The sequence below is a fragment of the Bidens hawaiensis genome, unplaced genomic scaffold, assembly GCF_021521415.1.
Source record: "Bidens hawaiensis isolate Kalapana, Puna unplaced genomic scaffold, B.hawaiensis_p1.1 tig00000055_1, whole genome shotgun sequence".
Taxonomy (NCBI): Eukaryota; Viridiplantae; Streptophyta; class Magnoliopsida; order Asterales; family Asteraceae; genus Bidens; species Bidens hawaiensis.
Window position 1 is genome coordinate 523,862 of NW_027491016.1, and position 21,158 is coordinate 545,019.

Below are 21,158 nucleotides of genomic sequence, written 5' to 3' on the forward strand. Positions count from 1 at the left end.
ACATCTTGCAGATATGAAAGAAGAAGACGATTTCGAGAGAATGCTCGACTGAAAAGTTGAGTATTCGCCGGAAATCGTTTTGAAGAAGTGTGGATTACAAAGAACCCTCTCCCCCTTTATATACTAATCGCAATTAATGCGATGAATTTAATGCGGAAGAGAGAGAAATCGAAGGTGCAATGAAACTATGACACGTGGCAAAAAGCAAGCTGGCAACAGCTGTTGAAAGGACGCGTACCATTAATTTCGCGGCCACGCGCCCGAAAAATCGCGCCCACGCGCCTGAAAAAGCGTCTGGAATGACCATGTACTGTCACGTCACCATAACTTCCTGCACGTCCTGACACAGTCAGAAGAAACCGTCGCACGACGTTTCAGAGGTTTGGACTGTTCTTATCCTTTCACCAACTCTTCGAATTTCAAAAATTTCAAAAAAAAAAAAAAAGATTCAAAAGTAAGCGGGAAAATACCCCTTACCTTGGCAACCAAGTAACTGTAAGACAGGTACGGGTACAGTGTTAAGGCAAAACCCTTCACATACTTAGCACCTGCAGGGAATTGACGCCAGGAATACCTTGGAAGTAAAGTAACCGTAAGACGAGTGCGGGTACAGTGTCAAGGCAAAACCCTTCACATACTTAGCACTCCGCAGGGAATTCAAACCAGGAAGGATCTTCTGGGCCATGCTTGCGGAATCGGGAATAACATCCCCGCATGGCGGGAACGTCGAGAACTATATTGTTTGAAACTCCAAGATGGAATTGGTGGTTTTAACATAATTGATCACTATGTTGGAAACTACCAAAACCCCATGGAGAATCCACACAAGTGGGACTCAACGCTCCTGACTTGCGAGGAGGTTACAAACCTACCCGCTTCATACCCAAAGATCAAGCAGAAAAGTCGGGAATTTATGCGTGACATTAGGAAAACCGCGGGAAGAATCCCCACGGAAAACCTTAAAACTAAGAACCCTTTTCAAAACCCCTTGCTAGTCCAAAAGTTCACCTCACTTATTAATAATTCATGAGAAGAACATTGGACTGGGGGGACTTGAAGAGGTAGGTCCCAGCAGAGCCCAGTTGGACCCGCAAGACTCACCTTGAACAGGGACGTCTGCGCAACGACCAACTGCTTCCGCAGGACCCACCATGCTCAGAGAAGACCTTACGCGCAGTACGCCAGCTGTACCCGCAGGGAAAGCCTCCCAATGGTGAAGTACCCCGCTTGTTCCCACAGTTGCGGATACAAGCCATCAGGGAAGGCTACCCGCACTGATAGCAAGGCTACACGCACAAGGCACTATTGCTACTTCAGTAGTCACCTGAAGGAATGAGCAAGGCGGGAATACTCCCGCCCAAATGAGCCAGTCCGTATGCTTCTGGAAGATCTTTTGTACCATACCTACCAAGGTATGGGCAAAACAGACGATCTGACCAGAGACGCCCATGAACCAATCACAGGGTGACAGCTCACCGACAACAGTACGAGGAGGAGCACCCTCTAGTACTGTTTGTCACTATTAGCCGCTGCCTACTCACCAACCCTTACTGTGGGACGTGCGCAGCCTACAGTTGGTGGAACAGTGCATAGCCGGCAGTAAAGGAACAGTATACAGCCGACCTTGTCACTGTAGGCCGCAGCCTATCCACCAACCAGCATGGCTTGAGCGTAGCCCACTGTTGGTAGAACAGGAATACTATTCAGCCGGCTGTACCTTCTAGGAAACCTACCTTCGGCTATAAATACTCCAACACCTTGGAATGGTAAGGACATCATCTGATATCTCGTTATCTTATCTAGCAATCTCTTAATATACACTTATATTCAGAGCAATCTAGTCTGATTCTCACGCCGGAGGGTGGTCACAAGGAGGAACCCCCCCTTCTCAGTGACGAGCTTACGGTGTCTGTTTTGCAGGTCACCTGAACAACCTTCTCTGCTGAACCTCATTCTCGTGGGAAACATTACTTAACCCTCAGATTATCCGTAATCTGCCCCGGGTCACTTAGTGTTTCTTCGGATACTGATTTGTTTAGTAGTGTAAACCACGGCAATGTGACATTCTAAATCTCGTTTAAATTTTAAAAATATTATAAAATTTTTATTTCGTTTTTGTATCTTTCATTTCGTGTCAAGTGTGTGCCTCATCTGGTCCCACCACGAACGGATAAGATCATGCAACAACGTCGTAAATATCTATTTTCACTTGTATCATTGAACGTGGAAAGCTAGGTAGTCAACACCCCTTAACTTTAATATATGTTGAAATTACATCCCTTATGTGTTACACACCGACAATTAAGTCGTCCATCTTTTGAGTTAATGGCATACTAGAACTCGGTGTAGACGAGCCAAGCCCGCCGGGCTTGGCTTGTTTTGCTTTATGACTTATGAGAGCTAGAGATAAGCTCATGAGTCGGTTTTTCAAGATCGGTCTCGACTCTTTTACTATTTATTAGTTAAACTTATATGTGTTTTTTTTTAATTATTTTTATATATTTTGAGAAAAATCTTGAACGAGCCTAAGCTCGGCTCATGCTTGTATAGTACCTTAAATGAGCAAAAGCTCGGTTCAAGCTCAACTATGCAGTGTGAAATTAATAAGTAGAAGTCCAAATTACAAGTAAAACTTAGAAATACACAAGGCTCGAGATCGGGCTCAATAACTAAAAGAGCTTTATTTTGAGACAAGGGCTTGGCTTAGCTCAAAACAGATCTCGTTTTGAGATTTTTATTGATCCAATATCAAGAGTAGTTCGGGAGCAACTTGACTCGTTTTTACCCTAAAAGTTCTCATCAATTTATATAACTTTTGGAATAAGATTGAATTATAATCTAGAATTTTATCTCACATATATATCATATAAGCAACTAGTGTTACACCCAACGTATTACGCCGGGACAGGTCGGCAAAATACGGGCGGTGATAAAACCCAACAGTTCCTCGGACATTGAGGCATTAAGTCGACAAGAATTTGGCCAGTTTCGGTTATGCGCGTTATGGCATCAGAATAAAACTCGGGTGACGGTTTAATTTTGCCCGAACGTGTCAATCCTGGGTGTTGAGGCGGTGAGTCTATGCAAATTCGGTCTGTCTCAGTTACGTTTGTTACGGTATCAAAACCAAAACAAAAATAAATACAAAAACAAATTTGGCATTCGATTGGTTTTTGTTACATTCGTTAAGGTACCAGAACTAAAACAAAATGCGGTGAGTCTATGTGAATTCGGTCGGTTTCCCTCACATTCCTTCCGATACTGGAATTAAAACAAAAAAGAAAAAAACAAAATTGGCATTTGATCGATTTACGTTATGTTTGTTACTGTTCCGAATTTAAAAACCAAAACAAAAAAAAGAAAAAAACAAATTGTCATCGACCACTAAGGTGCCACCAAATGGCCCAATCAGATACTTGCGGCACCAAAATTTTCTTTTATTATATATAAAAAATATAATAATATCTATAATCTTGTTAGTTGATGGTGTTCAATGTATAACAATATAGAATAAGAGGGTAAATTGTGACAAACATAGAACTATAAGGCACCCAAAAGATACCTTAAACGTTGCTCTAAAATCTTGTCACTACATGATATCATTAAAACTTGTTACGCACTTTCACTTTGTTAATTCAAACCAAGATTCCTCTTAAGATATCCAACAAAATGCTTCTAAACACTCCTACTTGTGCTCACATCTTCACCCTCAAGACTCACCAACTCACTACAAGCTCTTCACTCCTGCCCAAAACCCTTTATCCTTCATCTGGGCTGCCATTTTTTGGTAAAAAAATCAAGGGTTGTTCATCAGTTTGGGGTCTTTCATCTGGGATTGAAAGATCAAGCATCAAATGTTCATTGATTGAGGCACCAGTTTTGTGGGCTGGGAGAGTTTGTATATTTTATGCTTTGTTGAAAGCTGGCTTGGCTGGATCCCCTTCTAATCCACTCTCAGTGTCATCCACAACAGGTTCTTCATCCTCTTTTATTATTATTATTATTATTATTATTATTATTATTATTATTATTATTATTATTATTTAAAGTGACGCAAAACATTTTTTATATTGCTTATTTGATCTTGATTTGTGTTGACCTGTAATGCATCATTGTATCCAAGCATTACCTTTATCCCATTAACAAAAAACCCTAGCTTTTTCTTTATGAAATTCTTATTTTTGTTAGAAATTACTGTCTTACTAGGGGTGCAAACGAGCCGAGCCCGAACTCGACTAGGCTTGAGCTCGGCTCGTTTAATTTACAAAGAGCTCGAGCTTGATCTCGGCTCGTTTCGAGCTATATTTTCAAAGCTAGGCTCGCCAGTAGATTTTCAAGCATCGGGGCTCGGCTCGTTTACTATTTTATTAGTTATTTTTTATATGGTTAGAATTATTTTTATACATTTTTTTCTATTATAATTTTCGGCTCGTTTACTATTTATTAATTATTTTTTATATAGTTATAATTATTTTTATACATTTTTTTCTATTATAATTTTATGTATAAAATAATATATATTATTTAGTTATTTTTATTTATTTTTTCATAACATTATATATATTAATTAATAATTATTAAATATATATTTTAAAAATTATATAAATGACAGGCTCGTTTGAGCTCGTGAGCCAGCTCGAGCTCGATAAGTAAAACTCGGGCTTGGGTTGTTTATTAAACAAGCTTACTTTTAGGCTCAAGCTCGGGCTAGATTAAGCTCGGCTCGATCGAGCTTTTTAACGAGCCGGTCTTGAGTAACTCACGAGCAACTCGGCTTGTTTGCACCCCTAGAAATTAGAGGGCTTTTCATCAATGGATCAAGAATCAATTACATTATTACTAATTATTTTTTGTTCTTTTTAATAAATTTTTGATGATTTTGTAGAGCTTGAGACTGAAGGTGATGATTTGGGTTTCTCCAAATGGTTTGAAAAGTTCAAACAAAACCCAGGTTGGTATAACTACAAATGCCATTTAATCTGTTATGGCTTTCGGTTATAATAAATCTAATTATGTTATAGAAAGCTAAGCCTTATTTTTCTTACTGGCAGATAAAGAAGCAGCAGATAAAAGAAAACTAGTTAGCAAATGGCACCCGACGACAAAGGGTACCCTTAGACGAAACTACAGAGTCCCTTCAAAAACCGAAGGACGTCGGCTTCTAAGGTCCATAGCTTCCCTACTCTCAGACGACGATAACTTCAGAGACGCCACCTCACACAAGGTTATTTATCAACTGGCTTTTATATCCAATATAATGCCACTCGTAGCTAAGTACGGTCTAATAAGTCAAACGTCTTGCAGGGTTGTCAAATCAGAAGAGAAAGCGCTCATGGAGAAAGCGTATGCTGCAACAACGTACGAGCTTTGTTTGATGAACTCCCGACGCCACATCTAGTTGTTGAGATCACTCCTTTTCCAGCTGGCCCGCTTAACGAAAGTGATTACGCTAGGGCAGAAAAGCTGGAAAAGGTTCTTAGATCCGGTCCTTCTGTTTGATCTCGTTACTTGTATGTAACATAATGTACATATTCATCATCTTTTAATCATCAAAATTTGAACTTTGTCAAAGATTCTTATATTTACAAGTAGTTTAAATGTTATGTGAATGGGTAAAAGTTTGAAAAAAGCAAACTGCCAAGTAGGATGTAAGCTGCACAGTAGCTCCAAATCAAGTATCCCCAGCCCTTGTGAGATATCATTACATATGAAGCAAACCAATAAATTGGTGGGCTTGATGACAAAAACCTTGTAGCAACCTGTAACAAATAGTATTATTATATATTATATACCAGTTTTAGAGCCCGTGTGTAACACGGGATAATTCAAATTATAAAATTATATGTAAAACAAATAATTATATAATGTATATGAAAAAAATATATATATTACATCTATGCTTATATCTATACAATGTGTACATAAATTGATTTTTTATATATCATAAAATGATTTTTTTAAATGAACTTAATAAAACAATGTCTGTGCAAAATCGTACTCGAGAATGTTTCTTTCTATTGAAAAATTCATTCTCGGTGTCATATATGTATAATTGAAAGAATTTTGGTTATGAACCAATTTCGAAAATAAGACTTCTAATACGATTGTAGTTCTAACCACTCAGCCTAAATACAAAAGAGGCGTTACCTTTATTGATGTATTTATCAATTTACCACCCAACAAAAGAAAATAGGATATTAAATTGTAGCAATGGATGTTCTTCAAAAACTATGTTTTTCCGAGCTACACTATAAAAAAGATTTTGATAAGTTTTACAGAGTTTCTTGACAACCAAAAAAATAGCATGTTAACCAATTCAATTTTGTGAATATTTTGTTTCATTTGAGCATAGTTTTGCATGACATGCTTCCGATACAACGTTTTGATCACCATTAAAGGAAAAGTTAATGTTGACATAAATATTTCAAATTTGATAAAAGTTAGAAGAATTGATAGGCATGGGGGTGGCATGTCGAAAGTGTTCGCAATCTTTACTTAAATTTTAATAGTTGAGGGAAAAATAGTCAATTTGCCAAATCCCGAACCTTTTGATTATTTCAAAAAATGCCCTTAAAAATAAACTTGAAACCCGAATCATGTTTAAAATTCTAACTTTCATATTTTTGACATTTTAAGGTCAACACTTTGAACTCATAACAGATTTAACGATAAATCTATTTTGCATTCTCAAACTTTTAAAAATACTCAAAATTTTCATTTTTGACCCGTAACAAATTTTGACCTAAATGTAGTTAACTTGTACCAAACAATCTATTAACCAACTTTTGACCCATAAAATGAAATTTAACTTCCACAAAAAACCCGAAACAATTTTCATTTGAGAAACATGATTTGTTGTTGATTTTTGGAATTCACCAAGTATTTTGAAATATATAGTAAAATAATATGTTAATATTTATATTTATAAAAAAATATAGATATTATATAAATATAGTGTAAAAGAAAAGTGAATAATTATTGATTTATTACATATATTAGGGTATATTAGTTTTGGAGGGAAAAAAATTGTGAGAATTAACCAAAACATGACAAGTGTCCTCATTTATTTTATTTTATTAGAATAGGTAGATTTATGTTACATAACCGTCTTACGTATAACATTTAAAAGGTGTACGAGTGTATGACTAACCTGAACATGCATAACAAAAAATGCTGTGGCGACCATGAACGCTAAGTGTAAAACAAACGGTACAATGATAATTGAATATTTGTCGATTGATACGTTATCTGTGAAACGTGTGGTGGGGCCCGCTTCTTGTTTTCTATGTTTTCTCCTTCTAAGAAGCTGATCTTCTGTTTAATAAAAATAGATTTTCTTTAAAGACTTGCAGAATTTATGTTTTGGTTCTTTTAGATGCATACCTTGACTTGCTGTTGATGTTTGTGTCTCCAACAAAGAGCCGGTTTTCGGGTCGACTTGAAAACCGAGTGAAAAGAAAACCTTGGGATGTAGCTTCACATAGTGTATAATTGAGCAGACTGCAATGGAGAGTATTGGTGATGCAAGAAGGAAATTTGGCAACTGTTTGAACTGGAAGTATTTTAGAAAACCGACGCCCCTGACATCAAAAAAGAATATTAACAAACGATACGTCTACGCTAGTCAGTAATTATCAAAAGTTTAAAAAACATAAACAAAGTTTAAAAAACATAAACGTACCAGTAATGACTTTGAATAAAATTGTAAAGCAGAGGAACCTTTGCTTTACACCAAGGCCTTAACTTATCTGGATCGCGTCCATCACACAGATTATAGTATCCATACGCTTGAAATGCAACAAACGGGATGAATATAAACAGGCAACGCAAAATTCCAGATATAACAACCCGAAACATCAGCTGCATGGATATGATAATAAATTACATAAATATAGAAACATCTAAAAACATTAACTAGATCAAGTAACAAGCTTACAAATGTGTTCTTTTGAAGAAACAAAGCATTATAAGCGCGATGCATAGTTTGAAAACCTATATACCCCGCATTTAGCACCCCGTTTGATCTTGCACAACCTGAGAAAGCAAACCAGATTGCTGCTAAATTATTTGAACCCGACAGTAGAAAGTATAGACCGCCTATAGATAATAATGCATACAAGCTCTCAGAGTAACTGCAAAAGCAAAATACTGGTTTCGTATCACAAATTCACAATCAAAAGTATGACTATTGAAAATTAAATATTAGAAGTTAAGATAAAGGATCATACATAGATGAATAAAATATAGATGCTGGATTGAAGCAAAACAAGATTGATGCTCTCAATGATGCTTCATGGTCCTTTAGAACAATTACAGAAAGTCTATAGCCAGAAAAAAAACAATAAAACCGTCAGGGAAAGAATGCGATGCGAGACAACGAAATGCAAAACAAAAGATGCTTGATGCAGGGTTAAAAGTTAACACACAGTTACCTGTAAAGAAACAGTGCAGCAAAAACAAATGAGATGTTGCTAATAAAATATCCAGACAATGCTAACACGGCTCTATGTCCAACAAGGGGAATTAATGGCTGAAAAACTGCGAATTAGATAACCAAAAAAAAAACTCCAAATTAGATAATTACACAACTTTTGACATGTACTGTATAAGTGTTCCAGATAATATAAAATGTAGCTAAAAGAATCAGAGCAACAAACCATACCCAAGTATTAATAATGATAGTGGCATACAATGGTGAGTAAATTACGGTAGCAAGCAGACACGAAAAAGCAGCACTAACCCCCTTAAACGTACCTATACACTCCTAAAAAAATCTATACACCAAGACAACGTTATATTACTGTTCTCTCCATTCTACTGTAAAAGATCCAAACAAGAGAACCCGAGAAGTGGTCCGGTCTGACTTTGAATATCAAACAAGTTAGGATTCAACTTAGAATAGAGGCTAGAATTTTAACTTCTTTGCAACAAACCTTAATACCTTTATCGGTTACAACAAGTACTACACATAAACTAACGACAGCGTTAAAACTTCAACAAGAATCCACAGAAATGTAGCATATTATTACAGGTTATGCATCGCAAATCAAAGCTGGTCTTTCGTAGTTTCATTAAACTAAAGGGAGTTAAAGCCAAGTTCAGTCACTAATCAGATCACGAAAATGTGAGAATCAACCTTAAAATTGAAGTTGATAAGCAGGAATTTGATCCCAAAATCATATCATGCCTCTTTAGCAGCATATATGGAGTGTAACCGTGTAAGACCACACTATCTCTCCAAAACTCGTAATGTAGTTTAACTTTGAGCATTTATAACTCTATTTGTTTATGTTTACGGAGGAACAATAGCCGAACAGTTAACCGAAGAAACTGAACCAAAATTAACCGAATTAACTGAAAATCGGTTTTTTTTTTGGTACCCACGGTTAACCAGACCGAACCATTCATATTTTCATATATTTATAGATTTTACACCTCCATTTCATGCATTTATATTTTATACTTCCATTTCATGCATTTATATTTTATACCTCCATTTCATGCATTTATACCACCATTTCATGTATTCCTAAGCAAAAATTTTAACCCAAGTTGGTTTTTTATTAAACGAAATTAACCAAACCGAAAACTAACAAACTAACCGAATAAACCAAACCGCAAACCGATAACTTCGGTTTAGTTACGTCTCCAAAATTTTTAACCAAACTGAACCTAAGAGCTTAGAACATGAGACACAATGCTGAAAATGATACACAAGCATAATAAACAAATTTAACCGAACCAAAAACCAGGTTAACAAAATAGATTAACCGAACACTTCAGTTTCGGTTTCAGCTAATAACCGAACCGAATGTGCAAACCCCTATTTATGTCTCGAAAATGTAACCGAACTGAACCTAAGAGCTTAGAATAACAATTGGCATATATCAAGAATATATGCATTCATTATCAACAAATGAAAAAACTTTTATGCACAAGATCTCATACATTGCACTAACCTTCAAAACCCTAATTTTAAAAAATCAAAATAAACTAACCTGTTAGAGACAATAACCAAATACAAAACGGAAGCAGAGGCAAGAACGCATAAGTCTGCTCATACTCATACCCACACTGAGCGATTCGAACGAAGTACACGCTGTCCCACACGACGCCGTTTTCAATAGCGGCGGCGATGCGAGGAAATCGGACGGCGGCGGCGGTGGTGATGCCGGTGAGGCAAGTGGGGTTAATTGAAGCTGAGGTGTCGTATGGGTTAACGATTGATCTCCAGATAATGGTTAGGGTTAGTACAAGGAGTCTTGATCCAATTGCTGTTCGAAGAAGCAGAGAAATTGGAGATGATGGTCTCATTGTTAATTTTGGTTTAGATTCGTTAATGGAGAATGATTAAAGATGACCCGGTTTAGATCCGTTTCTAGTTATTTACGATTCGGGTCCGACGATCGAGAAGAAAGGTGAAACCCCATCGACCGGGCACCCTCCTGATGCAGGCGCCAAGGGTTGAATCGGGCACCAAACAACTCGGGGTGTTCAAAAGAACCTAAAAAAACATAAACCGAACCGTATCTGTAACGAAAAAACAATCTGGTTTTCGGATCGGATATTAACCGAATTTGAATTCCCAATTCGGTTTTCGGATAAAACGAAGAAACCGATCTAGGTCGTGTTGGGTTTTTTTTAATATAATTCTATAGGTTTTATATTTACAAGTTCAGGTCTAATCCTCTATTTATTTGTTCTGGTTTATTTGTTGTTCATGTTTGAACTTTGTATTTTATATTTTAAGACTATTGTTGTGTTTAAGAATTAAAAATTATGCATGCACATTTGTGTTTGATAATTGTTTTTTGGTAATTAGTTGTTGCACATCTTATCTTATTGTACTATTAACAAAACATAAGGTTTTCAAATGTCATTCAGCTATATCCACATATGCTTTCAACTCATTAAATTTTTATTTATATACTTTTCACATGTTAATTTGTATATTAATTTAAACATTAACTCATAAGTTGAATAAAGTTCTAAAATAAATTGTTACAATTATCATTTATTGAGCAATAAAGACAATTAATTGTTTTCGTTGTTATTTTTTTAAATTTTGAGACTTTGTTATTTTATTTTATTTTTTATTTTGGGAAATTATTTATGAACGCTGGACTGGATGTTTGGATTGAAATGGTGGTTTAAGTCACAAAGTTTTGATTATATTGTTGGTTTATTAAACGCGCAGTTTAATAAAAATTATAATTATATCTCATTGTTATATTTATATTTTTAGCATTTTTTTATGTTGTGTACTTAAATGTTTTATTATTTCAATAAAAATAGTTTTTGTAACACACAACTTATGTTTACGCTTCATAGTTTATAACATATGACTTTAGTAGATGATAAAGTTTTAACTGATCTATCTTTTTTGTTTCATAGTATAAGTTAGAAATATGTGGAATAATTTAGAATTACGTTTTAAATTGTTATTTTTCTCTATTTATCTTTGTATGATGGGTTCTTTTAATTAAAGTAACAATATGATACGTTATAATAATGATAATGCTAGATTATCTGACGTTTACAATTCATTAAAATGTATATAGCGCACGCGCGAACACACACACACACACACACATATATATGAAATTTTATATATTTTCCATCTGTGTGTAACACAGGATCTAACCTAGTGATATAATATAAAAATTTGAGTTTTTCGGTTGAATCAGGTTTTTTGGATTTTAGCTGAAACCGATCCGAATTGAATTCGGATTGGTTCGGTATTTGGATATAGGAAAAAATTTTCAAATCCGAACACACCGATTCAAACAACCCAAATAACGATATCCGATCCGATGAACATCCCTAACAACCACCTCTCTTAGAAGAAACAACCGGGTTGATACTACGAACACATATGTCGATTATGAATACTATATTGATTGGAGCGTCAGAAGGTGGATCGGCGACTCCAAATGTCATTACACCCAGCGGGGCATCACTTAATAGGTTATTATTGACACTGCTGGCTCTTGGGTTGGGCAACCCTGGCGACCGGCCAGGCCACTTAATTTTTGGGGGCATAAAATATTTTTTTTATATATAAACCTTTACATAATTTTTAAAATTTTCTTTATAAAAATAGCTACAAATCTTAATCCTTTTATTAGATATTAGGCCCAATATTTTTTACCCATAACCCATTTGAGATATTGGGCCTACAGGTCTTTTTTATTTCGTTACTCGTTAGGGCCTACGATAAAGGTGCACAAATCGGGTTTTTTAAATACATGTTTCTGGGTATGAAGCCGGGTTCGTGTATGACCGGGTATTAGAAAATCGGGTTTTGGCAATACCCGGATCGGGTCGGGGTATTGTTTCTAAAAACCATACCCTATGCATCGGGTTCAGAAGGTCGGGTATATAACCGGGTATTCTAAAACCGGGTATTTAAATAACCTATTTTCGAGTATTGAAAAACCCTATTTTCGAGTTTTTTTCGGGCTTTTTTCCGGGTATTTATTGGGTATAGATTGGATTTTTTAAGGGGCTGCACTTTTTAAGAGTATTTTTCGGGTAATTTCGGGTATTTGCGAAACTCGGTTTCAGGCATTGAAAAAACCCGGTTCCGGTTTTCGGGTATTACCGGGTACAAATCGGGTCCGGTTCAGGTACGGGTTTTGGTATTGAAATACATACCCTATCCGTACCCTACGGGTTATTAAAAAACCCGGTTCCAGGTTCTAGTTTTTTGGGCACCTCTATAGCCTAATTAAGGGCCTTTTCATTTTAACTTGGCCGAGACATTTAAATTCTCAGAGACGGCCCTGATTATTGACAATTTTTTTAATGGACTATATAATACAAGTATTATTTGAATGTTATGAGCCTATGATATGTCATACATGGTGGTTATTTAAGTGTTTCAATAAAGTCATGGTTGCTTTTTGAAAGAAAATCATTTTTATTAAAAATAATCAAGTTCCATCGCATATTAAGCTCCACTTTTTTTATTGAATAAGCAACAAAACGTTATATATATACAAACAAGGCATAGGGCCATACACGACATATCACACAAAATAATACAACCCTCCTTGCCCGACAACAACCGTGTAGTCAACTACATGTTAAACCCTTGTTACTCCTCTCAAGACAAATTACACGATTTCAACCAGTTCTTGACCAGTTGACCCACATTAAACCAAAAGCTTTGAGGTCACCCATCATGTTCGTTACTTGAGTCGGCTTGTTATTAAAAATCATCTCGTCCTCGCTTTCCACAAATATCATAAAGTAATAAGACAAATCACACGGAATGCTTTGCCCTTCCTCTTTTCGAATCTAGTGAACTTATGTAAATCCAATAGATCTCGGATGTTAAATGCATAAAACGACGGGATATTGCACCAATTCAATATTGATTACCAAACGGACTGGGCCAAACCACATGACACGAATATAGAATCTACTGATTCTTCATAGTCCCCAAACACTAGACATGTCACCGAGCCCACATTAATGTTTCCGAGTCATCGTGATTAAGGAAGATAGACGTTTCAGTTTTACTCTCCAAACGAATATACCAACCTTACTAACTTGGCTTCTAACGTTCATTTTGAAAAGCACACTTAACATAAATTAAATATAGCTATTTAAAAGGACAATAAATTAAATAGGAAAGAGATTGTTATCTTATCTCTTGATAACGAAATAACCAAAAAATAGTAAACCTTCCATCAGAAAGAAATAAAAAATATATTGTTAACATGTTTTCTCTACTTTTCTTCTTTTTTGTCAATTTTTTTTTTGTGTGTGTTTGTACGTGTAACAGAGAGAAAAATTAATGATTTTTTTATAAACTTGAGAAAAACTTGTTTGCTCTTATTTATTTTTTAAGATCTATTGAAAATGCTTTTGAGCAGATTAGAGAAAAACTATAATAATAAAGTTATAAAAAATATTATTTAATTAAACACGAAAAAGAAATACAGTATTTTTTGTATAATTAAAAAGATGAGGATTTAGTACGAGCTGAGAATGCTCTAATATAGCGTGTTATAGACCCGTATGGCCCATGGGTGGTTTTTGACCGGCTCAAACTTACGATAACAATGTATTAAAAAGTTGAGGTCCTAAAGCCAAACAAAATGGAAAAATCACATATAGACTATACTCATCGATTTAACTCAAGTTAACCCTATTACTTACAATCCATCACAACTTCCTTGAATCATGATTTCCGTTGTAATCCACTTCATTCGACCTTGAGGAGCTCAATGCCTGATCAAGCTAAAATTTTACTTCAATCTATTTTCGTATACTTTTTTATAAATTAATAAATATAGTTGTTTAAAATGTATGAGATTTCTTGTGTAGTATGTGATTATGTTCCATTGACTAACCGAACATTTTGGTTTTTTATTTCCTTGCAAGTGCGCATTCCATTCCGTCTATCATTTTTGTATACCAAACACAACCTAGGTTTTCTAATAAACTATAGATCTGACCATACACTTATAACTTGGTTATGCGTGAACTACTGATATCAATTTTTTTTAAAAAAAGAAAAGGTTACTTATAAATTTCTAATCGTAATAGCATACACACGTATATATGTAATAACTTCCTTACATATACACGTGTGGATTTAAGCATTAATATTATTAAACAACAAAAACCCTCTAGCAATGAAAAAGTGACTCTTAAAATATTAGGGGGGGGGGGGGGGGGGCAATTGTGACATTCGTCAATTTCGGGTCTTGTTTGTATTCGTTTTTGTATTTGTTTATTATGTAAACCGACCCGATTTGTAAACCGAAGCTTATGTTATAATCAAAATGATGTTTTTATGTTACAATATTGTTTCACACTTGTTGGGTCTTGAAAACATCCTATTTTTATTTTTATTTATTTATTTGTTGTTTTGTGTTTTTGTCTTGATCCATTTTGCATGAAAACTCTTGTGTCTCACACCCATATTTGACCACCAACATTACCCTATATATACACCACCTTTCCTCTTCATTTTCCCTTGCTACAACTCCAAAAAAAAAAACTCTCTCAAACACCAAAGATTCAAGGTTATCTTCTTAAGTATTCTTGAAGGATTTTGGTCTTTCATCTTAATTAGTTTATGTAGCCTTATTAATACTTGTTTATGGTTGTGCAACATATATATAATATACACCCCTTGTTTACCTTTGGTAGTTACTTCTCCGATTCCGGTCGGTGAGGTTTCGGACCCTATAAGGCAAGGCTTCATGGAGGACTTCGTGTCCTTGATATATATACATCTATATAACTTGTTCATACATATTAATCTTGCTTATTTTAGTTTGTTGGTCATGTTTACAAGTTCCTTGGTTATGGGTTTTTAAGAGTCTATGCTTCGGTTTAACCGTAAATAGCTCTAAACCGTAAACCGAACTTTGTTACTAGTTTTGTTTGTTTAAACATACTTAGTGTTAGATCTAAGTTTCTAAAATCATTTTTACAAATTCTATGGTTATGGGTTTGTAGAATCTTACCTCGGTCTTAACCCGAAACACGATCCGAATCGAAAACCGAACTTTTGTTTAAAGACTTTATTGTTAACTTTTGGTATTTTTTTATTTGTACATTATTATACAAGTTATTTAGTGTTTGGACATGTGGAAACCATCTATGAACTTGTTGTGAGATGGAAACCGAACCAAACCGATTCTTGCTCGCTTAAGACACACAAGTGTGTTTTTTTAGCCATCAAGACTTGTATATTTCTTTAAAAATAGTTACAAATTGATTTTTAAATATTTTCTTAAGTACTTGGAAATGTTGGATCCAACTTGATCTCATAACAAAGTTTGGACCGACAAAACCGAACACTCGCTTAACGTGCTTTGTTAGTTCTAAAACAATGGAACTACATACTTGGTTAAGTCTTATTAAATTTTATTGAGTTATCTCATAACATTCAATATTTTGGAAAGTTGACTTTGGGTTTGACCAATTATCAAGACCCGAACACTCGATAAAAAAAAACCCGTTTTAGTATCTTTATTCCAAAGGGATTTGCATTATTGCATTTTACCCACCTTATTACTTAACATAGGTTGAGTAAATATTAAGGTTAGATACTTCAACCCGGTTTCGAGCAAACTTACATTTTTAAAGGGTTATTATTATAAATTCTTAAATAGTCACATTTTAAACCTAGAACTTTAATTATTTACATTTCTCAACATTTATTTTGTTTAAAGACCTTAAAGACAACCTTTCTAAATTCAAGACTTCTTTTCTTTTTAGGCATTGTGCGTTAAACTCGTCGTTCCGACAAATCTCCAAATTATCATCTTTCAAGTTTACTACTTGAAGATGAGTACTTTATACCCCATTTTCCATCTTTTATTTTGGGGGTGACATTTCATATTTATTCAACAAAATGCTTTATATTTGAATCTTAAACCACAAACGTAGTTGTATACTTTACCTAAATAATTGCTCGATTTGGTGTTCTATGCTTATATGCCTATGTGTTTATCGCTTTTGGTTGGTGGAACTATAAAATCCTAGACTATTTGGCATCCCCTTATAGCAAGGTGTCGTTAACGTAATGCAATTAACGATAACTGTAAAATCCTAGACTATTTGGCATCCCCTTATAGCTAGGTGTCGCTAATGTGTTTAGCGATATCTATTTATCCAAATTACCACTTTTATTTATCGTTTCGTATGCATGTTTTGTGGCTATCTTTATTATATACTAATATGATTAAACTTATGAATTGCTCACCAACCTTTGTGTTGACAAACTTTATTTTATGAAATGTTGCAGGTTTGCATCTTGGTTGATTTATGATTGTGAAGAAAACGACATCAAAGACCTTAGGATATTAGTAAAAATGAACAATATCAATTTGCCATATTTTGTGATATCTTGTTTATGGTTATTTTATGGATAATTGTTATGTGACATTTTCGATGTTGTGAAATGAAATGAGTTTATTAAATACTGTCACTTTAATTAGTGTCATGTGCTTATGGACAATCGTTACACCTCGGCATGTTCCGCCGCCTTTGGTCGGGGTGTGACAGCAATGATTAATCGTGTTCATGTTATCATGTATTTAACAACTATAGTGGTATAATTTGGTGTTTAACTGAACTAAAAGTCTATTATTTTTGTGATCTATTTTTAATTAACACAACACATAAAATCGCTTAATTTGTACGAGAAAAGACAAGGGGTGTTTGTTTATAAAACTATATACATAAAGGTTTAATTAGATCAATCCTGATTGATTGTTGTATGTATTAGGTTTTTAACATATAACTGATATTGACAATTAATAATTAAAGCATAAACATGCACCCGTCACCCATCACCCGTTAGGTCATGTGTTATGGCCTTATGGGGGAATCAATGAGGGCACGCTTCCGCCATCTTAGCACTCACTAGCACCAAACACCGCGACATAGGCAGCACCAAAGGTGCACAAGGGTGGCTTGGTGATCATGGTAGTGGGAGTAACTCGTGAGGGGCTAATTTCTTTGACTTTTTTTTATTTTGTTTTTAATTAATATATTAACCAGTCATTCATCTAAATCTTACACATGACCACATTTCACCTCACCATAACATTCTCTAGTGAGTGTGAAATGTAAAAGCCCCATTTACAAATGTGGCATTTAGATGCTGCAAAATGTCTCCTTTATATAACTAGATTCACACCTCACATAACACGTAGTGTTAGGAACTTAGGTTAGATGAGTACATCATTTACCACCCGAAAGTCCTCTTTGGAAACACTTTTTCCAACACATAAATTCTTGAAAAAGAAAACAAAACTCTATACTTGTTTATGTTTATCTTTTATTCAAAATAAGCCAACCGTAATCTCCTACATTGAATGCTGCTTTAATCATGAATTTCCGTGTTATATCGATGGCGTCATAGTTTTCATTATTTACAAACATAGTTTTTGAGTGAGTCATGTTAGGCTATGCGTTGTTGTACATGTGAAGGCTAGTTCGTAATCTATGCATATCATTTTTTATCTAGTTTTTGATATGTTACATCATTCATCATTCATGGTATTGTATTATTTGTGAATTTATAATTAACGATGAAATATTATTTGTTTTGTCGCAATACGTTTGTCTATCACCGTGGCACAAACATGAATTAGTTGTATAGAGTTTGCAACAAAAAACTATATTTTATATTTTAGTTTTCAGTATAATCGGTTTTGCTATTTAAAACAGGGTAGCTGCGCAGCTTGTTGCTCGCTTACCTGCCTTTTCGTTGTAATTGGATCCTTTTATTTGTTAAATACAAATCAAATAATAGATAAGACCAAAAAGAATGCATCTCTAAGTGGTAAAAGTTGTAACCTACTTATATAATAAAAAATTAGTAAGTTAATAAATTATAAATTATAAATCCTAACTAAAATAAAGTGATATAACTAATAAGGTAGATGGCTCGAATAAAAAGTCAGACAAACTATGTTTCTTAAAAAGGGGCATTTATATATATCCCCTTCTTAAGTTCACTTATTATATATTTACCCATCTCTTAAAAATCAATTACATATATTCCCTTTCTAAACCATATATATTACATATTTACCCATTTCATTAAAATTAATTAATTAAATGACAATTTTACCCTTAATGAATTAATTAAACTATTTACATATGTCCACTTTCTATTAGCATCAATTATATATCTCCCTTATTTAAACTCAAACAAGTCGGTGTTGAGACGAACATATCATAGCTAATAAATTCAATTGGAGTCGATTTTTTTGATCGTTAAGATCAATGAGGTCCAAACATTTCGTTTCTATTTGAAGAAACATATTGGAGCTAAAAAAAACTATAAAGCACATACATGCACTAGATTAAGAGAACAAAACCAAAAAAGATGTTAAATGTTTACATCATCCCAAAATGAATCATACAATCATTGTACCAAACACCCTTCATTGAGTTGCAATACACTAGCTTCAAAATATTCCAAAATGGCTTAACCAACATTACAAAACACAAAAAACTATAAGAAACAAGAATTTATGCACTTTTTCCTCGTTTCGTTTTACTTGTTGAGAGTTGATCTTGATTTGGTACATCTTTGCATGTCTTTTCACGGTGTCCATATTCACCATAACGCTTACACTTTTGTCTCTTTGTTGTCTCGTCTTTTGGTTTAATTCTATTCTTTCTTGGTCTTCCTGGTGGACGTTTAATTGCAGGTGGGTGTATCTTCTCCTCGGTTTCTTTGCTAACTGAAAGTAGCTTCCACATTTTAACTTTATCTTGTACTTAGAAGATACTTGGACACACGCATTCTCTTTTGTTGGTGATTGATCCATATTCTCCCATTTTAGTGTAAATGAGTAGTCTTCCATAACAACCTAATGTAAATAAACCAAAACAAATGTTTATTATAACCAAAACATATTCTCCATTACCATGAATCTAACCAGCAGGTCTAAACCAGATTAATCCCTATCGAAATCCCATTCCTACACTTCAATCATGGGCCATGTATTAACAAATATACCAAATGCCCAATCTTTAATGCTATTTTCAAACACATAGAATGAACTACGAACAGTAATAAACCAAATGCCCAATCTTTAATGTTATTTTCAAACAAATATGGCAGAATAAACTACGAACACAAACAAAAAAGATATAAAACCCTAAAAAAAAGATAGAAGATCGAAGAAAAGCAAATTACCTGCCGCGTGTCGAGCAAAAAACAAGCAGATTACCTGCCGGCAGAAAAAGATCGAAGAAAGAAATTGGCCTTTCAGTTTTTCTAGCAACCTTTCAGCTTTTCCAGGAGATTATTTTTTAATAATAAATTCAATAAAGCTTATCTACTTCATTGAATTATTTTGTATAATTTTTAAAGACCTTTTGGATTACATCGAAATAGAAGGCAAGCGGGCAAAAAGCTTTAAAGACCTTTTAATGGTATTGTAAATTGAACAAGGGTAAAGGGGTAATTTGCTTGAAAAAGAGGAAATATGTAATTGATGTTTAGGGTTGAGGAAATATGTAAATTAGTAGGTTTAGTAGGAGGAAATATGTAAAAACTCCTTTCTTAAAAGATTAAATAAGATAATAAATCGTTTTAATCACTAAAATACGTAATTACGTATTAGTCTACTTGAGGTTTACTTAACTGTTGCATACAAGTTTCAAATAAAGTCACAGTCACTTCTTTGACAAACTACATTCTTTAAAAAATCAAGTTTCAAATGGAAGCATAATCAACACTCATATTCGCTGACATTTAGGTCTTTGAATGGATAGAAGAGAAATAAGTGTTTGTAGATTAATAGGGGTTTTTCATTTTGTGGGTTTGGGCCTTTGAGAGGAGTAGTGTTTTCACAATGGGTCAAGCTGCGTTAAAAGATACTTAATGCAAAGTCACCGGACACAAGAAAACGTGCATCGACGACCAACTTGCATTTGATACTTTTGGTTCATTGCGCCTGAGGTTCTGAAACTATTTAGTCGAGTCAAATGGATCATTAAAAGTAATGCTATGACCACTATTTATAAATGTAATTTTTAAAAGACAATTTTGCTATTCATAAAGGGTTAGCGTTGTAGCTTGTTGTCCGTTCCGTTTGCCTTTTATTTCAATGTAAAAAAATAAAATAAAATAACTTGTCCCATTGATGAATAATATAAAAAGCAAAACTCAACGAACTAAAAACAATGGGTGTCATAGTAAGACACCATCCTCCTGGTGTTTATCGGGGCCTGCACGACTCGTATAAACCTATACGGGTTAACTAGACATTGCGTGCATGATAATGGTATAGGTGTGCCAGATATGCAGTTTGACACGTTAATTCAACTCGTATAGGCCTATACGAGTCGTGCAGGTCCTATGTGCTTTGTATAGTTCTTCATGGATGAATAATCGTATAGGGTATATACAACTCGTATAGTCTTTCGTGGATGAACCATGCATAATTTTATACACTTCGTATAGGTCACGATGTCTCATTATTGTTCAAGTTTTTTCATATTTTCACCTTTGCTCGTATACACACTATACGACTTGTGTGGGCTTGTATCAACGCCATCTGACATCTATACGACCCGCATAACCCTATACAAGTCTTATAAGGGCCCGAATGATGTCTGGATTTAAGGGCCTAATGCATGAATATCTCCTGCCAAACAATCGC

At 34.5% G+C, this 21,158-nt stretch overlaps 2 protein-coding genes across 2 annotated transcripts; one reads left to right on the forward strand and one right to left on the reverse strand.

Annotated features, from left to right (window-relative positions):
* Window positions 1-3,595: 3,595 nt before the first annotated feature.
* Window positions 3,596-5,540, forward strand: LOC143547959 (uncharacterized). The gene is made up of 4 exons (XM_077039270.1): window positions 3,596-3,973; window positions 4,886-4,951; window positions 5,052-5,224; window positions 5,305-5,540. The coding sequence occupies exons 1-4, from the start codon at window positions 3,670-3,672 to the stop codon at window positions 5,497-5,499; spliced, it is 738 nt and encodes a 245-aa protein (XP_076895385.1). The 5' UTR covers window positions 3,596-3,669; the 3' UTR covers window positions 5,500-5,540.
* On the reverse strand, window positions 5,539-10,314 carry LOC143619969 (uncharacterized). Its single transcript, XM_077091808.1, has 8 exons — window positions 9,999-10,314; window positions 8,433-8,538; window positions 8,229-8,321; window positions 7,937-8,132; window positions 7,682-7,860; window positions 7,384-7,580; window positions 7,151-7,314; window positions 5,539-5,759 (listed from the first exon to the last, which is right to left on the reverse strand). The coding sequence occupies exons 1-8, from the start codon at window positions 10,312-10,314 to the stop codon at window positions 5,601-5,603; spliced, it is 1,410 nt and encodes a 469-aa protein (XP_076947923.1). The 3' UTR covers window positions 5,539-5,600.
* Window positions 10,315-21,158: the final 10,844 nt, after the last annotated feature.

Coding starts and splice junctions, on each gene's coding strand:
- LOC143619969 (XM_077091808.1), bottom strand. CDS start 10,314: ATGAGACCATCATCTCCAATTTCTCTGCTTCTTCGAACAGCAATTGGA. Junction 8,539..9,998: donor TTGGTTATTGTCTCTAACAG/GTTAGTTTATTT, acceptor TCTAATTCGCAG/TTTTTCAGCCATTAATTCCC. Junction 8,322..8,432: donor GCTGCACTGTTTCTTTACAG/GTAACTGTGTGT, acceptor TTCTGGCTATAG/ACTTTCTGTAATTGTTCTAA.
- LOC143547959 (XM_077039270.1), top strand. CDS start 3,670: ATGCTTCTAAACACTCCTACTTGTGCTCACATCTTCACCCTCAAGACT. Junction 4,952..5,051: donor AAAGTTCAAACAAAACCCAG/GTTGGTATAACT, acceptor TCTTACTGGCAG/ATAAAGAAGCAGCAGATAAA. Junction 5,225..5,304: donor GAGACGCCACCTCACACAAG/GTTATTTATCAA, acceptor AACGTCTTGCAG/GGTTGTCAAATCAGAAGAGA.